Source organism: Barbus barbus, assembly GCF_936440315.1.
Source record: "Barbus barbus genome assembly, chromosome: 36".
Classification (NCBI taxonomy): Eukaryota; Metazoa; Chordata; class Actinopteri; order Cypriniformes; family Cyprinidae; genus Barbus; species Barbus barbus.
In genome coordinates, this window is record NC_136714.1 from 22,369,589 (window position 1) to 22,393,733 (window position 24,145).

Consider the following 24,145-nt stretch of genomic DNA (forward strand, 5'->3'; position numbering starts at 1 on the left):
ACTGACTGATTTTTCACAGTTCGCAGGAGGAGCACATACTGTGTCACAAGCCCACTTCTGGTGAAAGCAAAGCTGTTGTTTTTTAAGTCCGTGAGCTTATTCCTCAGACATGCCGCACAGAAAGAGATGTCATGGTCGTAAGAAAAACAACGAGGTATGTTTTCCACATGCAATTTACACTGCCTTGTTGTATTCCTTATAACATTGTAAAAGGTTAGCTTATTGATTAAGGTTGGGAACTGTTTTTATTCCGAACCGATTCCTTTTTTACCAAGGTTGCATTTACCAACAACTGAACATTGAGTTCGTGAAAACTCCTGAACTTTTCTGTGAATATACAGCGAAAACTACAGCAATCAGCAAAGTTCGATTCCTGAACGAATGACTCTTATGATTCGGTTCTTTTGAGTGAATCAAAGTATACAGGATTGACTCTTAGGAGCCGATTCTCTTTGGCAAATCAAATCATGTTTTTTTTTTTTTTTTTTTTTTTTTTATTGAACATGACAGATATCCAAAATATCAAAACAGTACAATTACAGACCAAAATAAAACAAGAAAAACAAGAATACACAGATTTGTTGCCAGGGTAACAAACAAAGAAAAAAAGGGTAATAAAATTACCTTTTAGGATGACACAAAGGACGAATACAGAGATACAGTTTTCATAGCTTTCAAATTGGTAGAACTTTGGATAGTTTCTACATACATATCCAAGTCCACTTTGAACAAAGAAAAAAGAGGTTTAGAGCCAGTAAACTTTTGTTTATGAATGTGAAATTTAGCTAACAGAAAACACAAATTAATTATGTAATATTTCCCTGTATTCTCCTTAGAATATTCAAATAATCCAAAGAAAGCATCTTTAAAACAAAATGAGAAGTCACTTACAAAATAAGATTGAATAAACACCAAAAATTCCGACCAAAATTTCTGTGTGTGGGTACATTGCCAAAACAAATGAATGAAGTCTTCTTCAGAAGAATGACAAAAACTGCAGTTCACTTCAATGTCAGGCTTATATTTCCTAAGAAAGACTTTAGTCGGGTAACATTTGTGAATCAGTTTAAATGTTATTTCTTTCACTTTATTGGTAAGCAGATACTTATGAGGCAAGGTCCATACTTTCTCCCAAGGTATATTCTCCACAATATTATTCCAATACGGTATTACATATGGAATTGTTGTTATCTCAGCCTGGAAGAGAGCTCTGATTCTATAGTTATTTTTCTGACGATCTGCAGAAAAGCATACACCTCCAATCATTGTGGCAGTTACATTCAGAGAGTAAGAACACGGCCATGGAAATGCAGAACCTTGCAACAGAAAAGACACACCAGAGGGAATGGCATTGCAAACAATTGCATATTCAACAGCAGATACAGGAATATTATATTTCTGTAAAAAATCTAAATAATTATAAAGTCTGCCTTGTGAGTTAAAAAGCTGTCCGACTAAAAGAAGGTTATTTTCCAACCAATCTTTGAAGAAAAGTGATTTATTCTTGTAAAGAATATCCTTATTGTTCCATAAGTAGTATTTGTGCGGAGAGAAGTTGTGTTTGTATATGAGGGACCAGGCCAAGAGCATCTGCTTATGGAAATTAGAAAGTTTGATAGGGATTTTTGAGACATTATAATTACAGAGTAAAAGAAAATTCAGGCCACCAACTTTAGAGAAAATATAATTGGGTATAATATTCCAAAGGGAAGAGGGATTTTTAAGAAAATTCTTAAGCCAGTTAATTTTAAAAGTGTTGTTTAAGGTAGCAAAATCTAAAAAATCCAGTCCCCCTTGTTTTATTGGATTCATTATTACTGATTTCCTGATGTAATGAGTTTTGTTTTTCCAAAGAAAGTTGTTCAACATGCCGTCAACTTTTTTTAATGTTCCTTTATCAACCTCCAAGGAAAGAGCAGCATAAGTCAGTCGAGACAATCCTTCAGTTTTAGAGAGTAGAATTCTTCCTCTTATTGATAAATCTCTCTGCAGCCACATATTGAGTTTCCTTTGTGTTTTCACTATTAAAGGGTCAAAATTTAGTTTACATCTTGTTTTTTGGTCTTTATTAATGACAATACCTAAGTATGTAACTTGATTTTTCACAGGGATGTTGCATATAGAGGGAATTTCACAGTGTTTAATTGACATTAACTCACATTTGTTGATGTTTAGACAGAGACCCGAAGCTCTGAAAAAGGACTCAATCAATTGCAAAGCTAAAGGGATTTGAGAAGCGTCATTCAAAAACAGAGTAGTGTCGTCAGCCAGCTGACTAATTAGAATTTGTCTATCTTCAACTGAAATACCTTGTAAATTATTATTGGAAATATGCAGGGCTAAAAACTGAGAGGCAAGTAAGAATAAATATGGAGATATAGGACAGCCTTGTCTTACACCACGTGACAAACTGAATCTTGGTGAGGTTCCAAGTTTTAATTTAATAGCACTATTATTATTTTTGTATAGTGTTCTAATGGCTCTACAAAAGTGATCTCCAAACCCAAATTGGCAAATCAAATCATATGATCATACAGCGCAACCAGTGAAATTTGATTCCCAAATGAACGATTCATATTAGTCGAATCAGTGAATCAAAACGCAGCGTGCGTACAGTCTGACCATTTCAGAATGAATCACTCTTATAAACAGGTTCTTGAATCTAAACACAGTTATTTAATTACGAACTTACGGGTGGTGGGAAAAAATAAAAGATGTCGTGGCCACAAATTCATGTCCGCGATGCATTAATTTGCAATAATAAATCGTGGAAACGAATTAGCTATTAATTCGTGGGTAAGATATTTCATGCGCGCGGCTTCATAGCAATTTAAACGCAATGTATTCAACATGTCTGACTCAAAATAGGCCTTAACTAAGAGCGGTTCAGTTCAGAGTCCTAAAACCTGGAAGAAAATTTCTAATTTATCCCGTAAACACAATGTTGGGCAATCACTAAAGTAATGCTTGGGTGGTAAAACAATGACTCAGGCTCTCTGCATATTTTTATAATGCGCAATGCAAATTAAGCAGCAACTTTGCAAAAGATAGCCTACACCACATTTTGAAGCCAGGATAAACCGCCCCAATCATTATCGGTAGTGTTCTGGTATCCACGCTCACGGGAGTGGCTTTATCTGAGACCGAGACAGCAGCGCAGCTCACTTGAATGAAAGAAGCTGGCGAACGGAACTCAAGGAAGTTAGACTAGCAAACTTTCTAGCCTTCAAACTATTCGTCCTCCGCCATGGCATACGCTGCGTATTGGTCGAACATCGTAAGTAGAACCGTGCCATGAATTGAACTGCACAGAAAACTGTTGCCTTCCAATATAAAACAAGTCGTAGTGATCAAAGGAGGGTCCTTTTAAAGAGCTTACATATGTAAACACTTCAGGATTAAGTTAATCTTTGTAGGCTACTTGTACACACAGGCTCTTAAGAGAATTCAAAGAATGTCATATGGCTTATGCGCTGCATAGTGTCAACCTAAAAGTCAACGAGAAATGACTGAAGTTTAATAGAGTATTTTCTAAAGAATGCTTTTTACTCAGATTTGTAGAGTCATATTCCTCAGACTGTTTAGCCATAATATTTTGGGCGTAGTAACATGTTGAACCCTCAGGTTATTGTAAATTTTGACAGGGTGCTAAGTCACTTTTCTTTGTGTCTGTCTTAATTTCTTTGTAGAAAGGTGACACTTCATTACAAAAAGCCAATGTTCCTCAGACCTCAAGGTTTCAGGTAAGATAGAATTTACAGTTTCTTTTGAAAATAGAATTCAGAATAAATTCAAAGCTGGCAAAATGTACATCTTTGTACCTTGTGTATCTGTAAATGCTATGCTACGTATTAGTACCAAAAGTCTACATAATATTATATTTATAAAAGGGTACCACCCCAATTACAATTTTGCACCTTTTTTTTTTTCTGAGGGTTCCCATGGTCATGGAAAACATGGAAAGATTAGGCCTATATTTTTAAAGTTGTGCTTTCCAAGCATGGAAAGTCATGCAAATTAACAAAATCAGGTTAATTTCTATAAATATATATATTTTTATATAGGTATCGTTATCTGTAAAATAATTAGCTTGAAATTGCACTTTGCGAATGTCTTGTCTGTGAAATTATTATTTTTAAATAATAATAATATAGTTTGGAATCCAGTTAACTGGAAAATTCATGGAAATTCATTCAAATTGCTAAAACAATATGTGTAATGCCTGCATAAAACTTGCACAATCCATTCACGAAGAATATACTTGTCATGCTTTAGCTTCTCATGGAGCATTGACACCCTCTTGTGGCTTATAAAAGTTCTTGCCAGTCACTGACCTGCAGTTTAGCTGAATTATTGCCCCAAATCAGTCTAGTGTCACATTTATGAACTGTAATTCTTCAAAGCCATAAAAATTTTTTATCACCCAACTCTGCCATGTTTGCACATCCAGTCCAGAAAATGTAAAACAGCATTCCTTTATGACACAATTCTCCATCTTCTTCAGAGAGCCATACGCATAGAGACAGTGGTGGAATGCATTTACGAATTTATATTAAAATATATTGATTTTGTATGGCTAGAAATGCACTTGTTTGCTAGAAGGCCCCTGGTGTGGCTGCAGTGTTTCAGTGTCCCGTGACTGTGTCATGAAATGTTCTCAGGGGCATTTTGTTACTATATATATATCTTGAAACTCCACGTCATCAGGTGCTCCAGTTACATTGACAAACTGGCAATGCCAGGGGCCGCTAAACTCAATATAATGCATAATGTTAGTATATTATAAATATAGGAAAGTTTTAGGAGGATGAATTAAAAAAAGCTTGAACAAGATAACACATCTGGTTTGACTTGCTCTGTGAGTTCGCAGACGAAACACTCAGGTGTGTCTTCAATCATGCATGCCTGATTATCTCATGCATTTACATGTCTGTGGATCAGAGTTTTTTTTTTAACAGCTTAAACCATTAATAATTAGAAGTCTTCTGCCTTCAGGTGTTCATGTCAGTTAATGTTCATATAACATGAGTCTAAGTGCTTCTGATAGTTGCAGGAGGATATATGGGTGTGTCGAACCTTTTGTTTCACAGAATTGTGCTTGTGTGTGTGTGTGTGTGTGTGTGTGTGTGTGCACAAACACAGGATGTTCTTCTGCGAGAGGTCAAGCTTCACATTTTTCCTTTATGTATTGAATTACTCAAATGTGGACATCATGGCTTTTTAGTTGTAGTTTTGTTGTATTTGAATACGTTTTAAATGTCATATATTCCTGTGACATAAAAGCTAAATTTGCAGCAGCCATTTCTCCAGTCTTAAGTGTCACATGATCTTTCAGAAATCATTCTAATATGCTGATTTGCTGCTTAATAAACATTCAGATGAGAACGGTTTTATTGTGATACATTCAGGAGTCTGAAAAATTTATTAATGAATTGACCTCATCATTTAGAGTTGACCTTTAGGCTATTTTGCCCTCTGTTTGACTCTGATTGGTGTTATCTATTTGCAATGTTTGTGTATTTCTAAGTAGCACTCTGGAGATAATTAACCATGTTGTGTCATTTGCAATATCAGATTCCTTTGGGCTTCTTTCTCAATCAACATCATGAAGATTGACACTAAGCGTTTTAGTGTGCTGCTGTTGATTAAGGCTTCATATGTCGAAATGAAGCCCCCAAGAATTCAAGTCAACATTTCTAGTCAGGTGGTGACTTTGAGAGTTGAGAGGTTTGATATCTCCTAAAATTAATTTGTAAGATAGGATGTGTTGTGCTATATTGTGAATATGCTACTTTGCAGAAGAAGAGATTTCATATTTGTAATGTTATTCTCAGACCATATAATATAGTAAAACGCAGAAAATAGAAGAATGGAAATTGTTTCTTTGCTTGAGGCAACATGCAAAACTTGCCTTGTTTTATACCAGCCTGATCTCTGTTAGCTATCCAAATGGGATCTGAAAAAATCCCCTACCCCGTGTCTCAGAAATATGACAATAATCAAGGTTTGTTGTTTTCAGTCAATTCAGTTGAAATTATTATGTGAAAATAACACATTTTACATTATGACGTTTTAACATCAACATTATATAATGTACTTTAAGACTACTTTATGTACACTTGATTGCACAAGTTTCTGAAAGATTATTTAATTATTTTCAGACAATAAATTTACTCCAGGTAGAGTTTGTAGGTAAGCCGATTTTTCATGGTCTAAAAAAACCTGCAATGTTCGTTGACTTCTATGTTGGTTGTCTTTAGTTGTCTAACACGCATAACTGCATGTCCACATCTGATGATATGTCAGTTCAAAATTATGGATGTTCACACCCAACAAATCTCACTGAACAGGCATGCTTTGTTCTCAGCATTTGGGGTGGATACAGTGTTTAGGCATTTGAGACGAGTCTTTTGTGAGTGCGAGTCCCTGATTTCAACTCTGTACATTTAAAACACCGTTTGGTGCTCTGATAAATGAGAAACTCTTGCTAGATGCTCAATGTTAAAATATAATGCTTCCTTCTCTTCAAATGTGACTTTCTGCTGGTGACACATGCTGATTAGGAGTGTTTATAGAGATTTCTTTGGCTTTAATGCATTAAAGGGATAGTTCACCCAGCAATAAAAATTCTGTCATCGTTTACTTTCCCTCATGTCCTAGTCCTTCCAACCCTGTCTGACTTTCATCTGTGCAACATAAAAGAAGATATTTTGAAGAATGTTGGTAGCTAAGCACTTCCGATTCCCAATAGCTTCCATTGTATGGACAAATATATAGAAGTTAATGGGAACCAAATTAGTTGTTCAAAATATCTTCTTTTGTTGATGCATAATAAAGTTAACTTTTTTCACTACAATCACTTTTGTCACATATAGTCCTTGCCACTATGAATTATAAATTACTGCACCTCTGTTTCAATTAGTTTGTTTTGTTGGTTCAATGATTTTAGTGTCTGTATGCACATCTTGGTAATGCACCATAAAACGTTTACCTTTGGATCATACCGTGTGTGAACATTCACTTACACCCTGGCTATCCCTGCTTTAAAAGTGTCAGACGTCTCGGTCAGGTGGTATAAATTCCCCGTGCTTCCCTATTTAGCCATTCCTCCTTCCTTCCCTCTTTTTAATTCCGCCTCCAGTGAAGTGGTATAGCCACGCCCCCTTTGCCCTTACCACTCCCCTGGCCCCTCCCCCTGCTCCCTGTGCCTGGAACATGCTGTAGCTCAGACAGCAGAGCCACAGAGACAGCGTCAAACACTCCGCACCGGTAGACATGGGCCAGATCTCCAGCTGGATCCGCGGCACGCAGGACCAACCGGCCCTGCAGGACGTCGCTGTAGAGCAACAGGTGTCGCTTACTGGATATTATTTTTTGAGGTCTCAGAGTATTGTGTGTGCATGGGTTTGTTTAGTATTGTGTTTGAGGTGCAGTGACTGACTTGGCAGTGTGAGGATATGATCATGGGCTTTTAAATGTGAGCCTGAGTTTGTGCTGGTCAGGAGGTCTTGGCTTTGGTCCCACAGCAACCGTCCGAGGGAGGAGGAGTGCTGGAATTTGTGAGGAATGCTGGGAAATGTTTTACAAAAAGTGGATCTTTTGGGACTTTTAGCACTTACATAAAGCTGCGGCTCTACCAAGGACTGTTCAGTCTCTGTTATCTGTTTTACTGGCAATATTATGACAAATCCAAGTGTTGCAATGCGCAGTAGTTGTCGATAGCGTTTCTGGGTGTGTTTCTTAAAAGAGCACTGTGATTCATTAGACTATTAACGATTCTACACTCTTAAAAATAAAGGTTCTCTATTTTCCCCTATGGTTCTATTGGCATCTTTGGTTCCATAAAAAACCTGTAACATCCATGGAAACTTTCCTTTCCACAAAAGGTTCTTTCTAGTGGAAAAGGATTCTTTAGATTTTAAAATGTTCTTGGACTTAAAAAATGATTCTGTTAAGAACTGTGATGACTGAAAGGTTCTGTGGGGAACCAAAAATGGTTCAATGTTTGTGAGAAAAAAAAACTTTTGGAACCTTTAATTTTTATAGTGTATGTATTTAAGAGTGTAAGATTTTTGCAGAATTCGCAATGATTCTGTCTAGAAAGTGATTCATAATGCCTGTGGTTTGCTTTAGTTGAAATATTGCTTGATATTGCCTTCTTTGCTTCTGATATTTTAGCCCATTGATTTTCCTACTGTCACTCATGATGCTGCTAATATCATCAGTTTACTTCCTGCAACCTAAAACTGGTGTTATCCAGATGTCATGGGTAGCTGTATCATTTTGAGCATGAGCAGAGCTCTCTGAAATATGTGGCTGATGTTGTTCAATGGGCTGCTATCCAAGTGCTGCACATTCCCACAATGCAACATGCCAACCTGGTTCAGCATCAGCTACTGACGACATTAATGACCTGAAGGAAGACACTTGCTCACTTTCACTGTGTGCATTGTTAATTTACGTACAGATCTTTTAAAATATAACAAAATTCCTATTGAGAAAAGAAGTTCTCTAGTTGTATATAGTGCACACGCTTGATTGCTCAGAAGTTCATTTGAACTTAATTGTTGTCATGATATTAATGATTTGATTGATTTTAATAATTTATGTTGCCGGAATATATTTTGATAATTATTGTGAATGTCTTATAGCTTTTAATAATTATGATAATAATAATAGAATTTGGCTTTTTTAGATTTTCAAAGATTTATACAAGCTAATATTGAATATATAACAATCAACTAAAATAAAACAATTAAAATGTAAGAATTTAACAAATAGATTGGTAAACATTTGTAAAGATATCACACTAATTAGAGCCTTTCAAAAGATTAAAGGCAAGTCTTGTGTGTGTGTGTGTGTGTGTGTGTGTGTTAAAATAAATTGACATTTTAGTGTGTTTTATCAATGGGCGGATGATCAGAACCATCTGGTTATTTGCTGATATCACAGATTTTTAAATGTATCATTATCATTCAATACTGAGAAGAAGAAAAAAATAGGATATTTCATTGTCTTATGTTGTGTAACTGTGTGTTCCCTTATTTATATATTACCTTTGCCGTCATAACACTCAATTAATCTTTAAAAACACTAATAATTTAATAATCTTTAGCAAATTTCAATTTACTTGTAGCATTTAAAATTATTGATTTATAATTTTTAATGTTTTGTCTTCATGACAAAATAGTATTGAATTTGAATATTTACAATTTGGTGGTTATTATGAATAGATCATCTTATAATAAATATCCATTGGGCTAAAATACAGTTGCAAGACTTTGTTGAGGTATTTTTGAGCATTAATTCTGTTGACAAGTGATTTGAGCGTACTGTAACAGTGTAGGGTGTATTGATCTACAGTGGTTTGTACACTCTGTTGGTGACGCACTATTGATCTGAACAGCTAGAGGAACATGTGTTCTGACAGGCTGCAGTTCCAATAGCTCACACATTTCCATTTCTGTATGTTTGAGTCTGTAGGTGTGTGCATTTGCAGATTCAGCAGCTAATATGGGGGTATTTAAAGCATGAGATGGTATTTTTGTACCCCAGGTTGTCTCATAGAAGGACTGTTAGATTTCTCAGCTGCTGACTCAATACAGAACACTGTCTGAATGCAAGAGCTTCATATTAAATGCAAATGTGTTTGTGCTGTCTATTTTTTTAGAGGTTAAACATCTGCTTGAATGTGAATCTGAATCTGCATGATCGGCGAGACTGAATCAAAAACATTACTGTTCATTGTCTAATCATTGTGCAAGCATGATGTCATGTGCACTTGAGCAACAAGAGCTCTGTTCCAAATCCTAGCGAGTTACCTCCCTAGGCAACATTTTATGGCATCATAATTGTGTTAGACATCATTGTGATGCCTAAAAAGATAGCTACCTAATTGTGGCCAAATTCTAAGGCATCGGCATATGCACTGACATTTGTGGAGAACGCAAACCCAAACTAAGTTCATCATGACGACTGAAAGAAATAAAATAAAAATAGCTCTTTAATTATATAATCTAATTTTGTATTTCTTTGTACATGCAGCATGCTGATTGTCAATTCAGACTCTGCGTGCTTCAAGTCAGGATGCTATTGGTGTAGCAGGCAGTAGAAAAAAGGCAGCTTAGTTTGGAACAGAACTTGTTTTTGGAACTTGTTTTTTGAGGTGTTATGCTTGAATGAGCGACAGACAGCAAACTGAATTCAGATGCCTGACTCTTGGACAGAAACTCAGTCAACAAACCACATGGAGAACAAACTACTAAATTTAGACACATTGCTGCACAGGACGTCCACTTTCAAAGTCATTAATACTTCAACTTTTTAGATTATGTGTAAGTGTGAAAAGCTGAAAGAGACAGCGGTGTTGTCAGATTAGGCGTTTCAAAATGATGAAATCGCTTTTTTTTTTATTTAATTAAATTTTTCATTCAATACAGAATTTATTTAATTTTAGTTTTTTTATGCATCGTAATGTGCTGACTCAACCAGATCACACCTGGAGGTTATTTCTTCATCAGTGTCACACCTTGTCAGATTTTTTAAGAACTGTGAGTTAAACATGTTTATACATTAACATGCATGTATATACATGAATGTGTGTGAGATATTCTACTCGCTTTCTTGCAGTCTGTCCAAAGGTATTGCTATTATGACATTAAGCTTCTTTTGTGTACTTTTGGGGCTGTGTATCTTCAGCCAGTGAAAGTTTCCAATTTTTATGGCCACCCAGACCACAAATGGAAAGCCACGAGTGAAAGGAAATGCATTACCTGAATCTAAAAGACCACATGAAATCAAAATGGCAGTTGTGTGGCATTTAGTCCATCAGACATGGACCATTAGCAATGAAGCTTTCTATATATTGATCTTCTAAAATAAGAAAATTAACTCTTATCAGATATATACATGTCATTTAACATTTAGAGTCATTTCCTGGGAAAATGGACCAAAATATTGATCCTATGATCAATATTAAAGACTATTGGCGAGTTTTTTTTTTTGTTTTTTTTTTTTTTTGGCTAAAAAATTGGGAAAACCCTTTAATATGTCCCACACTGTTTAAATAGAAAATATGTCGTCACAGGACAGAAAACTGCATTTTCATGGGGTCTCTAAAATCGAATTAGTGCTTTAGGCTCTGAATGACAGCACCACAATTATCATGAAAATCATGTTTTTATTGCCATTGAGATGAATGGGAATGCTAACGGATAACTTTCTCCAGCTATATTAGAAGGCAAGGACTGCTCAAACAAACAGAGCAGTGTTTTAATAGAGCAAACTCCTAGTTGTGTACAGCGTTCACAGAGCCTGGTTTGTTTTTGAATGTTTTCTATTCATATTGTCAGTTCTGAGCCTGCAGAACTTGAATTGCTCATACATGGACTCTCTGGCCTTCTGAGATTCATTCCTAGATTTCATCACCGCCACATCTTGACCTCTGTGTCTGGGTGGGATCCTGATGACAGACTCATTTATTATCAGATAAGGGTTGCTATGCAACTCTCCTGTTTAGTCACTCACTGTTACTTGTCCTGCTGAAGCCTGCTTCATGTTCACAATTCACACACACCTCTCCATACTGAAATGATCTATTAAAAAATCCAGATAATTCCTATTTCTTTTGGAGATGCAGTATATTATAGAAGTAAAACGGGTTGAATTGACAGTTTGCATTGACTTTAAACAGATGGACGGTAAATAAATCTAATCTGGTTGTTTTGGTTGTTCTGTCAGGACAGGATACTAAACTCAAGCACTGTCAATGGTCAATGGTTCTTTCCTGTTTTCCTTATTTGGTTTCATTCAAAGGTCCTCTGCCTCAGAAGTGGCTCTGTGGAATGCATTCCAGCACTCGCATGAAAACAAATACAGATTCTGAGTGTATGTTGGAGGTTAATGTGTTTTGTGATAAGCGCAGTGTGAACCTCAATATCTCCACCCAGCTGCACCCACTGTGATTTATTTAGCTGTCACTGATGTGTGAGCTTTGTCACCTGGACTAAAGCTTTATGTGAGGTTGTACAAGCACTGTAAAAAATAAAAAGTTGACTTAACTTAAAATTTCAAGGCAACTTGCTGCACAGCTTTTTTGAGTTCACTCAACTTTGGACCGAGTTGTTCACTCAACCCAAGCCACTGAGTAAAATCACACGTGTCTGTTTTGTTCAGCTAACACAGTTTTGTTAGTTAAAAAGACTTATAATGCTTTTCCAATGCGTCTCAAATTATGTTCTGTGAATTTTTTACTTGGCTACAAATAACAAACATTAATGGATAAGTTAGTCTAATAAGTAGATAATAGTGTCTTTGTTTGTAAGACAACTTCATAATCCAGAAAACAGACAAAAGCAGTCGAAAATACTTTAGGCCTCAAAACTAGACACTAACCTGAAGAACGGTGACAAAAACAAATGTTAAAAAGATGAGCCCTTTACATCACAGTACAACAAATAACTAACAATAATGATAAAACAACAACAAAAAAGTTTAAATGAAATCAGCAAACAGCAAAACAATAATCCTATAACAGTAACTGCATAATTTATTCATGCTGCAATGCAAACTGGGAAATCACAAAGCCTTAACATTTCAACAACATGAAATTCTGTTGTTCAGACAACCGTGTTTGTCTAGTTGGAACAACATTTGCGGTAATTTTGTTGGTCTGACAAGGGTTTTTATGCAGTTTCAAGAAAATATAATTTTTTAGTATATGAGACTCAAAAGGTTTTGTAAACTGGAAAATGTGCAGTTGAATTTTTTACAGTGTAACTTAACTTAATAAGTTGGCCAAATTTTTTTGGATGAACTTGCAAAACCTTGTTCACAAAACTAAACGTTTTAAGTTTATGGAAAGAAACTTGGTTTAGGTTGAATAAATGTATTAAACATAGTTTTACTGACTTTTTCATAGAAATTTGCTGAGCCAACAAAAAAAAACAGTAATTTGAACCTTTTTCGAGTTGGATTTTTTACAGTGAGCATTTAAGTTGTGCAAAATGTGCTACTGTATTACCATAAAAGTATACTGTAACACAGAAAAACCGTAGTAATTACATTTTTGGGCATGATGGTAGTTATATATGAAAATACTTATGACAGGGCTGTTGTGCCCCTGGAGAAGCAATTTCAAGACTGTCCTTTGTCGTCAGCCTCTCCCTCCAATTTCCTGTCTAGCTCTACGTCCCCTGCATCTTATGTTTTTACTGAGTTATGGCAGATAATATAATATTATTTATATAATCTAATAGGCTTCACATCAAATCCATAATATATACAGGGTTCGTACGGTCATGAAAAACCTGGAAAAGTCATGGAATTTTAAAACAGCAATTTCCAGGCCTGGAAAAGTTTTGGAAAAATAAATGAACCCAGAAAGTTTTGGAAAAGTCATGGAAATCTATTTCACAAATCTCTGTAAAATAGAATTATGTTTATTCAGGTCCTGAATTTCGGTGTGGGATTGCACATATGCTACATCGCATATTTCTACTCATTCCCGCAGCTTTTGACTTTAAAATAATGGATATTCACACATTTATCAATAGCCTATAGCTTGTAGGTTTGATGAGTATATAGATCCATACAGAATATCAGATCAAATCAGTCATTTGAAAACAGATTCAGCTGTGCCGCGTTTTCTTTCTTTGACTTTCTCTTAAAACGGCTTCATCAGCGCATCTCGTCTGCACTAAAGAGCTGCTGCATGCTGCGATACAAGTCTTTCGTTCGCATTTTGGTATAGTTGACAGAATTGTCACTTGCCTAATCGGGTCATTGTTGCATCGTCACAAAAAATTAGCCTGTTATCCTGTTAAATTTACCTGTTATACTCGCGTGCTCCAGAGGCGGTTTCCTGTGCGCTCAATCACGTCCAAATGGCGCACATAAAGCCGCCTTGCGAGTACCATATTGACTCTGGTACCAAGAAACAAGCTCAGCAGAACCCTGCATGGGTCTCAGACATATGCCCCAGTCCAATCCTTGTCCAGCAGATTATCAGATAGTCTTCAGATACTATGTATGTATGTATGTTTTAGTTTGTTTGCAAAAACAGAAAACTCCGGGCTTTTTTTACATTTTCAAAAAACATGTTTTTTTTTTATTGTTATCATGTTTTCATCGTGTTTTATTGTGTTAGTTAGCTGTTTTTTCCCCCCGCTATTTTCTTAAACCAGTAAAAAAAAAAAAACTGTAGTTTGATTGAGATTAATTGGAATGCAATGAAAAAACATGTTATCTGTTTTTGCAAATGAACTCCTCATACACACACACACACACACACACACACACACACACACACACACATATATATATATATATATATATATATATATATATATATATAAAATTAATAAACTTTAAAAAAAAGGTTAATAAACATTTTTATTTTTTAAAATATTATTATTTTTCATTTTGTTTTTACCTTGATTTATATTAGATAATATATAAATTATATATAGTGTTAATTTTATATATGTAAAATATGCCTAAAACATTTTTCACGTTTTAAATGTTTTTAAATGTCATACTTTTATTTTATTTTTATTTAATAATTAATTATCAAATCATTACACAATCACCGATTTAAAAAATAAAATAAAAAATTTCCTCTCATCTGGAGGGTTAAAGTTAATATTTTCGTAGTATTCTCATTGATCAACTTCATGTTTGATTTCACACAATGTGTACACCAGAGGGCGCTCTTCTAGCATAAAAGTGTGCTTGGTTTTGCCCTCTTTTGGGTTTGTAGTCAAAATGGCATCCTGTCTGAACAAACAAACCAGTTAAGCCTTTTGTTTTACTTGTAGGAGTGTATATGAAGGCAGTGAGTCAAAGCGTGCAGCAGCCGGCTACGTAACTACACCATGTTCCTCTTACATAAGCGCTGGCTCCAATTCTGCAGCAAGTCCGAGCTTCTGTTTAAAGCAGGGCTTATGACTCACCCAGCTGTTTTTCGTCCTTTGCCTTTTTTATGTGCATTAACTCATTCTCTCTCTCTCTCTCTCTCTCTCTCTCTCTCTTTTTTTCTCTCTGTTCTTTTTCTATGCTCTGGGTGTGGCAGATTGACACGCATGTGATGCTGTTGCTCTCTTTCTGTGGGCTGATGGTTGGTTGTGCAGTTCAGATTCCTAAGCAGTGACTGTACCAGACACACCCAGCCTGACAGGCAAAAACTGGAAGGTTTGCACTGCATCTTTTTCTTAACTGGCCTCTACAGAAACGTGCACAACTTCATATCAGTCCAGACCGGCCCAGACCCCTTCAAACCACTGCAGTCAGCCTATCTGTGAAACCCATAACCACCACCCCAACACCAACTTCCTTAGTTGTATGGAAACAGTCTTGTGTTTATTTTTCCTGGCTTGCTGTGCAGATGGGCGGAAGCCCTTCATTCTTGACCAATCAGAACACTTCCACACCTGGGGGAGGGGCATCAGCTGTTGAAGTTGCGAGGAGTGGGAGGAGTTTAAAGCTTCTGGCTTCACTGCTTGGCTTGTTTCTGTTAGTATATGCTTCTATGTGTGCATAAGAGATATATTTTGTATATTTCAGGCCGAGGGAATTTGAAGTGACTCTCTTTTAGATCGGATTACAGGCGAAAGTGAAACAGGACACTCTCGGTTTTGTTACAGATGGTACGTATCTACAGCTCTTGCATTTCTGTCTGTGGTTTCCTGCCGCTGTACCTGCCTATAGCTGAAGATTGTGCCAGCTGCACGGCAGTTTGTGGAAACGATTACAGTGCTTTTGGCACGCAAGAAACTGCTTGTTTCATTGTTGTCTGAGAGACTGAAAAGGCCTCAGTTCATTTCTTATAATGTCTGAGCAGACTTTATCTAAACTACCAGGAAATTGATTAAACAGCTGGTTACTAAGTTTACTGTGTTTGTTTACTGCTTTGGTTTTAGGTTTAGAAGGTTTTAAGCAATTTTACATGTCTGAATGAGAGCTGTCTGTGACTAAGCTCATATTTTTTTAGATGTTTGTGATCTCAGTGTGCCATTTTCATATTTTGTAGCCTTCCATTTTGACTTACGCTCATGACAAGAGGTAATATTTCATGTCTGGAAGCATAGCTGGATAAATAAATTGTTTTGTAATGCAACAAGCACGCTACACCCTGTCTGATTGGTTACAGATTTTGGTTGAAGCTGACAACCATATGGAATCTAGCATAGACTTGCTTAGTTTACACTAGTGCTATTATGAACTGTTTTGGAAATCTGTATCTGCACTTTTACGTACCTCAACCTTAAACTTTTTAGCAGTTACGGCATCTCCAAAACAGGTTAAACAAACTAACTGCATTGAATTTTCATTGGTTCTACTATAGTATACCATTCACGATTACATTTAGCCTATACTTTGCTGCTGGCCATTTAGTACATACTTCAAGTGCATACTTGACTGCTTGCAAGTAGCAACTTGAAGTCATTTTCTACATTCAGGATGTTACCGCATAATAAAGTTATGGCATTTGTAATGTAAAAGCCAACATTTAAGCCATTATCATTCAGAATCTTACATGATTGCAGTCACTTAACTAGTTGGATTGAAATGCAGTCTGCCCCGTGTCATGCTAATCTGTGCGCTACTGAACATCTCATTATTCCAGTAAAACCTGCCCATCCTTAAACCTCAATGCTAACGTCATATCGTCATTACATCTTAGATGTCAAAATACAGAAATGTTGTCATCATAGCAATAGCTGGTCTTCAACAAATGTTTTGAATGAGAAACTTGGGACGTCACACAATGGATTAACTTTCTATAACTACAGAGGGTTTATGAGTGTACTTATGTGGCGATTTGGGTGGAGATGTGCATTAGTCATGATTTTTGTTGAGGTGAACAATGAGGCAACTAGTGACAAAAGACCTATAAACCGCAGAATTTTCCTGTTCAGTTGTGCTGTTGAGAGAGTTTGAGTTATTGGGATGTAAGAATCAATGCTTACGTAGCTTATGTTTACAAATCACCAATTGTTATGCTAAAAGGGTGTGACTACAGATTCAATGGGCGACTCCACCAAACATGCTTCTTCAGTATGGTTGAATTAGAAGAGGGCAGTGGCTCGGAGGCTAGAACAGGTTGGAGAAGACCTGTATAGTTTGTACCAAACCCGTGTTGCTATTTCCTTTGTAACATTCGCTAACGCCTGCTAACAAGTCATGGTTTCAGGGAGGAGTTGTCAAACTTGGACTGTTCTGCTAAATGTGCACAGATGTTGTTGTGTGAAGGATCTCTCTGTGATAGTTAGATTGTTCTTCAGGAATTTTAACCTTCATGATATTGAGATAACAGTGTGAGCTTGTCATTTAGGCTGGTCTGAATCATGTGTGCATTTGGGTCTATTTTGAGGAGTTGACACACAGTCTGTGTCAGTGACATCAGCAAAACCCATTCTAGACTATTTTAATCATAATATTTAATAGAAATTATTTAAATTGCTGACTGTGTCATTATTTTGAGGATCAACTGTTGTGGTTACATTGAGAATGTTTACTTCTATTTTAAGTGCACTGAGTCAGCATCAAATTCATTTCAGTGCTTCTGCACACATTGTCCTTTTAGATAGAACCTGCCTTGTGTTTACCTGACTAAAAAGCATACCTAGGTGGTTTCTTGCACGCAACATTTAGCTCCACACCCATGCTCGTCAATTCATGTACTCGCAGTATCTCTGTTAGGGGTTTCCACCTTTTTCTGTTGTATTGTTGTTGAAATAATACTTTTTTATTTTTTTCTAATGCTGTCCATATGCTCAGAGCCAGTGCTTTTATTATCGGTGCTGCTCATGTATCCTTATTTAGTGGCGCAGAGAAAGAACACAGTGTGTTGATGTAGGCTTTGCACAGTGTATTTGACGGTCAAATATTAGTACAAGTGTAAGGACTAGAGCTTCGAAGCTTCCTGAATGACAATTCTGTAAGCCCTTTCTTTTCATATGTGACCCTGGACCACAAAACCAGTCTTAAGTCGCTGGGGTATATTTGTAGCAATAGCCAAAAATACATTGTATGGGTCAAAATGATACATTTTTCTTTTATGCCAAAAATCATTAGGATATTAAGTAAAGATCATGTTCTATGAAGATATTTTGCAAATTTCTTACCGTAAATATATCAAAACTTAATTTTTGATAAGTAATATGCATTGCTAAGAACTTAATTTGGTCAACTTTAAAGGCGATTTTCTCAATATTTAGATTTTTTTGCACCCTCAGATTCCAGATTTTCAAATAGTTGTGTCTCAGCCAAATATTGTCTGATCCTAACAAACCATACATCAATGGAAAGCTTAATTATTTATTTATTTTATTTCAGGTTTCAGATGATGTATAAATCTCAATTTTAAAAAATTGACAGTTAAGACTGATTTTGTGGTCCAGGGTCACATATAAAGATGTGGTAGAAATCGTGGCTTTGTGGTTAGCACATTTGCTCTGATGTGTGATCTTGAGAGTTTGTGTCCGGCTTGTTTCATTTTCCTGATTTCCTTATTTCATATTATTTCCAATCCTTCTTGTCTGTCAGTGTTAAAAAATAGTAACAACAACAGCAACAATTATTATTCTAATAATTATAATGGTAATTAAAATTCTAGTAATGATTATAATAATGTGAATATTACAAGAATAATTATATGCTAATAATAGTCATATTTAAAGTTATTATTATTATTACTATTATGTAAGTATAATAATTATATTTTCATTTTGTTTAATAATTGTCCAATAAATCTGAACTTTTCAGACTGTATAATGTTTGATGCTTATTATTATTATTATTATTATTAATGATAAGATTATTTCAATTATATCAAATCGGAAATAAATAATAATAAACTGTTGTTCTTGTCATCAATAATCAGATATATTCAGATAATCTGAATATAATCAGACGCTTCTGACTCGCAGCCTGTAAGTATGTTTTCTTATTTAAAGAATTTGCCACTGACGATTCAAACGCGAGTTTTGACCAGTGTAAGTCATTATAATCAGTAATTATGTCCCCACTGGATGCAACAAATGTCTTGTTTATAATGGGTTTTATTGATTTTGTGTCGTCACGCCGGGACACTTTGTAAAAATAAACGTGTTTCAGAAAGGCGAGGCATAGCGGAGCAACAATAATGTACAGCATGTGGAAAATAATGTTTTTTTTTTTACCTTAAACCGCATGAACACATTGCATTACACCAAATACACAAAATAATGTTCTTTTTAGCAACATCATATGACCCCTTTAATGGAAGAGCTTTTATCATATGAATAAAATTGAGTTATTATTTACCTGTGTCATTAACTGTGGTTATTTGTATTTCTTCATCAACAATCCACCCTCATTCAGTACATAACCTAAAACCTGCTGAGCTTGTTAGAACACTTCAGGGAACATCGAAGCAGTAAATCTATATGTAGGGTGCTCCTTGATGCTGTGTTCACTAACTGATTGAGTGTAAGAAAAATGGAGAAAACGTAAAGGCCAATAGAAAAATGAGCCATGAGAAATTAACCATTTCATTCTTAAGCAATTGTAAATGGTGTTTAAAAGTACAGTGTTAACCTCAAATGTTTAGAGAGGACCACATACCATGAATGGCTAGAAGTGGTTGCTATGATTATGGTGGTTTGGTGGTTAAAGGTCTTGCCTGGTAAATCAAAAGCCCTTGTTTAAGATGCAGTTTGTGAACTAAAGCTACTGTTAGCGCTACTGTTCTCCTTAGTCCTTACTGTAAGTCATCTAGGAATGTTATTGCTTCAGTGTTCAGCAAAATATTGATTTGTATCCATTAATAATGATGCATCTTATTAGAAATCCACTTTGTTCTTTGCATTTGGTACATTTTTGTTTGCATTGCATTGACCTCATGTTTCAAACTAAACTCATGATTTGCGTGTGATTCTGGCTGTTTTTTTGTTGTAGCGAGAAGGTCAGGGATAGTAATGGGTTCCATAGTTATTTATTGATGGCAGCAATAAAGTTTTCATAAAACTGTAAATGCATTGTTTTCTCAAACACTCACCTCTTCTCTTTTTGTCTCTGTTTTTGCAGTCTAAGCAGGTCACCCCCACCCCAACATCTCAGGTCTCCACAGCGAAACCTGCGCAATATGAGGTAAAATCTTTCATTGTTTTCAGTCGTTCTCTCATTTACTCCATTTATTCACATTATCTCATTTATTTGTCTGATGGAAAGACTCATATTCCACAAAAAGGTTTATATTGCACTCCACAACTTTATCGACCCATCTGGATGTAGATAGTTATCTGCTTTTTCCTTCTTGCAAGTATTCAGGTGTCTATTCTGTGAGAGACGCCACTGTGTTTTTTGAGAGTCTGTAGCTGAATGGAGAATTGGGAAAAGTTTTCCGTGTATTCACAAAGTGTTTAATGCTGTTCCTTTAAGAATGTGGAAAGCTACTTTGTTGCCTGACCTCAAGTCTATATTCATAGCTATGATAATGTGAATATACCTCATAATAAGATTAAACCGTTTAAATTACAATATCTGCATATAGTGCAGGATGCTTAGTATGAATTGGCTTGAATTGATAGTATAGATAGACTTATAAATAATTTGAGATGATTCCTCTACTGGGAAAAAATACAGAGTTCCTCTTTTTTTCTGAAATATCAGGGAATTTTAGAAATGCTCAAGATCTTTCATCTTAAAGAAATGTATTTATTTATTTAAGTTTTTTTTTTTTTTTTTTTATTCTCCTTTGGTGTAAAGGTTTGGGAACTCTGAAGATAAAAATAGAGAAAAAGAAACTTAAGACATTTCAGCAATAATATGTGGAAAGTTTTTTTTGTGCGGAAGAAAAAAAAAAATACCTGAAGAAAAACTAAAGGCCTCTTGCCAGTGCAAAAGGCACTGCCACAATACAAGGCTGTTGTGGGTGGTTGTCGAGACGCTTGATTTAACAACCAGCACCATTACAATCTATGAGAGGACAGAAAAAAATCACAGCAACGAGATTAAAAGACAAAGTCTTTATATACTGCTCTTGCATTTGTATGGACTCTTAGAGAGACTTTGTTGGTTGCTTATTGAGATTTTGGATTATGAACAAATGTTCTTTTCATTTTTCTTGTGGTTATCTGTTGCCTTTGGACAGAGCCTGGTGGGATATTTGGTTGTGGCAGGACATGATGTCTCCCATGAGGAGTGTCTGTCCTATGACTCACTTTCCTGAATCTAGTTACAGCTGGACTTTGCTTTTGATTTGCTTACTTTTAACTGCTGTTTGTGTGATTGTTAATGGTACCAAAACTCCCTGGTTAACAAGTTCTATACCTGATAAAAATAAAGGTCATGTTCACTTTCCTATACAAATAAAGATCTGCCCAGAGACAGTGTTCTGCAAGACTATAGTTGATGCTATTCTGGCACAATTAATAATCTGTTATGATCCTATTGCCTTTCTCTCAACAAGATATGCTCTAAACATGATATATGATTGCCATTTTCACATCTGCATTGTAGAAAGGACCTATGCAATCGTCTACAGCAGCTGTGACTGTGAAACCTGGCGCCACACCTGCAGCTCCTTCAGGAGCATCTTCTGCGGGAGCTGCAGGCGGTGGAGGCTTCACCACCACCCAGAAAGGACCTTCTCAAGTTACGCCACAGGTAGACACCATCCGTCTGCTGGATTTTATCGGACTACGGGCTTATTTACACCTTCTTCACGCTGGGTTTCATTAGGGCCACACTCTACACTTTTTCTTAAAAACTTATTTGACTTTCTTTCCTAACTTGCTTTCATTCTTGGTTAACATTTTTGTTAAACACTAACACAACACTTTTGGGCTGTTTTCATTTCCACAACATCTGAAAAACATCTGAAGGACCATTTGTTGCACAAACTTCTCTGTCTACCGGAGATGGTGTTTTTGGGATTTGTTCTTTGGGTCTCAACGCTGAACACATTCATGACTTTTTGGGTTAAACATCAAGTTTAAACTCTCTCCTCTGCCATTTTGAAACTAAAGCAATCTTCATTTGGTTTTGTCCATCCATCTCATCTCGTCTTCATACTTTGTGCATCTTGAATATCCGCTGTATTCTGGTCTTACTCCTGCATGCTGATTGCAGGCCACAATCTCTAAACCTACACCTGCACCTTCTGCTAAAGTCCCAACTGTGAGCTCTTCGACCAGACCTGCTGGAACAACAGGAGTGAAGCCCACAGACCCTCTGAAAGACAAGGCCCAGGTACACCAATGTACAGCGTTCAATGGTGTTTTGGCTTCTCTTGTCCATCTTCTTCTGCAAACAAGATTTCATCGACATGCCAATTTTGTGATATCATCTTCTGCATGCCAGATATTGCTGCTTTTACTTCAAGAATTCTCTTTTGATGGATAGTCCCACCTCAGCAATGTCTCATTCTGTGATCACTTTTGTGAGGAGTTGCATCATTGCACTCCTGAAAAGATAAGACAGAGGTCCTATCTTTCTATTCCTTCACTCTCTTGGTTTGCTTTGCTGCTCAATTGCTCAGCTTTGTTTATAAACTTGGTGTTAATGCTCAAATATGTGGTGCGTATGCTCCTGATAGAGTACAACCGTTCCTTCATCCAAACCGGGACCTACTAAGATGGATCCGACTGTTGGGAAGCCCTCAGCCCCGGCCGGTGTCCAAAAACAGACAAGCGCTCAAAAGGTACTTTAATGGAATGACAAAGGATTATTGGGAGTGCATCAAAATTTACATCAGCGTTGTTATTTTTCCCCTCACATTCTCATGCTAAAGGTGCAAATATGAGACATTTGTGCTTGAAAAGAAAGTGTATCTTATTATATTTCAAAAGGGCTTTTGGGAGAAACCCAAAGTCTGAACTTAACACATTTCAAAACATAACTGCAGGATCTAAAGCCACTCTTGTTGGTCCATATAGCACATGTACACTGGCAAGAAATTGTTAATAAGGCTGTGAATCATCTGGAAAACACTGTGCTCTATTTTAAGAATTGTATTTGTATGTGCAAGCAGTTGACGCACAACATAAAACTTTTAAGATTAGTTTGTGCTAATAAGAATAGGAATAACCTGTAATGGTTCTTCAGTGGTTCTTTGGGGTGTTTAAGGTGCCATATAACACCGTCTTTAAAGATATAGGTGCTATGCAGCACTTAAAATGGTTCCCCTGCGATTACAAGCGAAGGAACCACTTTTAGTGCTATTTAACACAATTTTTTGTACCCACAAACTTCTGAAAGATTAAGGTCATTTAATAATAAAATATTAAAAAGTATCAGCTAGTGAATGTCTTGGCAATATGCACTAACATTGAAAAGAAAAACTAATGCTTTTATTCAGCAAGTATGCAATAAATTGATCAAAAGTGACCGTATCATGTCACAGAATCAGAAATGTTTATTGAGCAGCAAATCAGCGTATTAGAATGATTCCTGAAGGATCATGTGACACTGAAGACTGGAGTAATGGCAGCAGAAAAGTCAGTTTTACATCAGAGAAATTAATTTAATTTAAAAATATAATAGAAAACCGTAATAATGACATTTTTAAACACATTTCACAATTTCACAGTTTTGAATATTCAACTGTATTTTTGATAAATGTAAGCATAAGAGGCTTCTTTCAAAAACATTTTAAAAAACAACCCGAAACTTTTGAATGGAATTGTCCTGAAAAATCCCGCCAATGAATAATATATGTGATACTTGGGAATGATTAAGTAGGTTAATGCAGTCCAGATATGTCAGTAATATGGAATATAATAAAAAGTTATTTTGCTTTGTGCTACAGGTGCAAGTGGAAGTGGGTCCTCCAGGAGCTAAAGTCAGTAAGGAGGTGAGTTGGTTTACACGGTGACTTTATCTTTGTGGTTTCTGCTGTGTGATTATCAGATACTGTGTGTGATACAAACATCCCACTGAGTTTATTTTTGTGTGTGTGTGTGTAGGATGTAGATCCGTTTGATGCCCTGTCTGACACTTTACCATCCTCACAACCTGTGGCTCCAAAAGTCCCAGTTTTCACTGGACCAGAGGTCAAAGAGGTACTGCATGAGTGTAGATAATTGAGTGGTGTGTAAAACTTAAGCAGTAATAGCATGTGTTTGTGAATGTTGATTATTTAACAGCCTGTCTTTCTACACGT

The 24,145-nt window shown here is 36.1% G+C and overlaps 1 protein-coding gene across 30 annotated transcripts in view; it reads left to right on the top strand.

Moving 5' to 3' along the window:
• The window catches only part of cast (calpastatin), a 35,343-nt gene continuing 11,198 nt past the window's right edge, over window positions 1-24,145 (top strand). For 3 of the 30 annotated variants that reach the window (XM_079395242.1, XM_079395246.1, XM_079395248.1), the window contains exons 1-7: window positions 7,205-7,350; window positions 20,068-20,130; window positions 21,502-21,648; window positions 22,114-22,233; window positions 22,580-22,684; window positions 23,792-23,836; window positions 23,949-24,044. In XM_079395242.1, the coding sequence (XP_079251368.1) occupies window positions 7,276-7,350; window positions 20,068-20,130; window positions 21,502-21,648; window positions 22,114-22,233; window positions 22,580-22,684; window positions 23,792-23,836; window positions 23,949-24,044 (651 nt within the window). In that variant the 5' untranslated portion in view covers window positions 7,205-7,275. Of the gene's footprint in view, window positions 155-2,623; window positions 3,278-3,689; window positions 3,744-7,199; window positions 7,351-15,459; window positions 15,645-20,067; window positions 20,131-21,501; window positions 21,649-22,113; window positions 22,234-22,579; window positions 22,685-23,791; window positions 23,837-23,948; window positions 24,045-24,145 lie in introns of those variants that run through there. The other 27 variants (XM_079395238.1, XM_079395240.1, XM_079395241.1 and 24 more) reach the window with 19 other exon arrangements.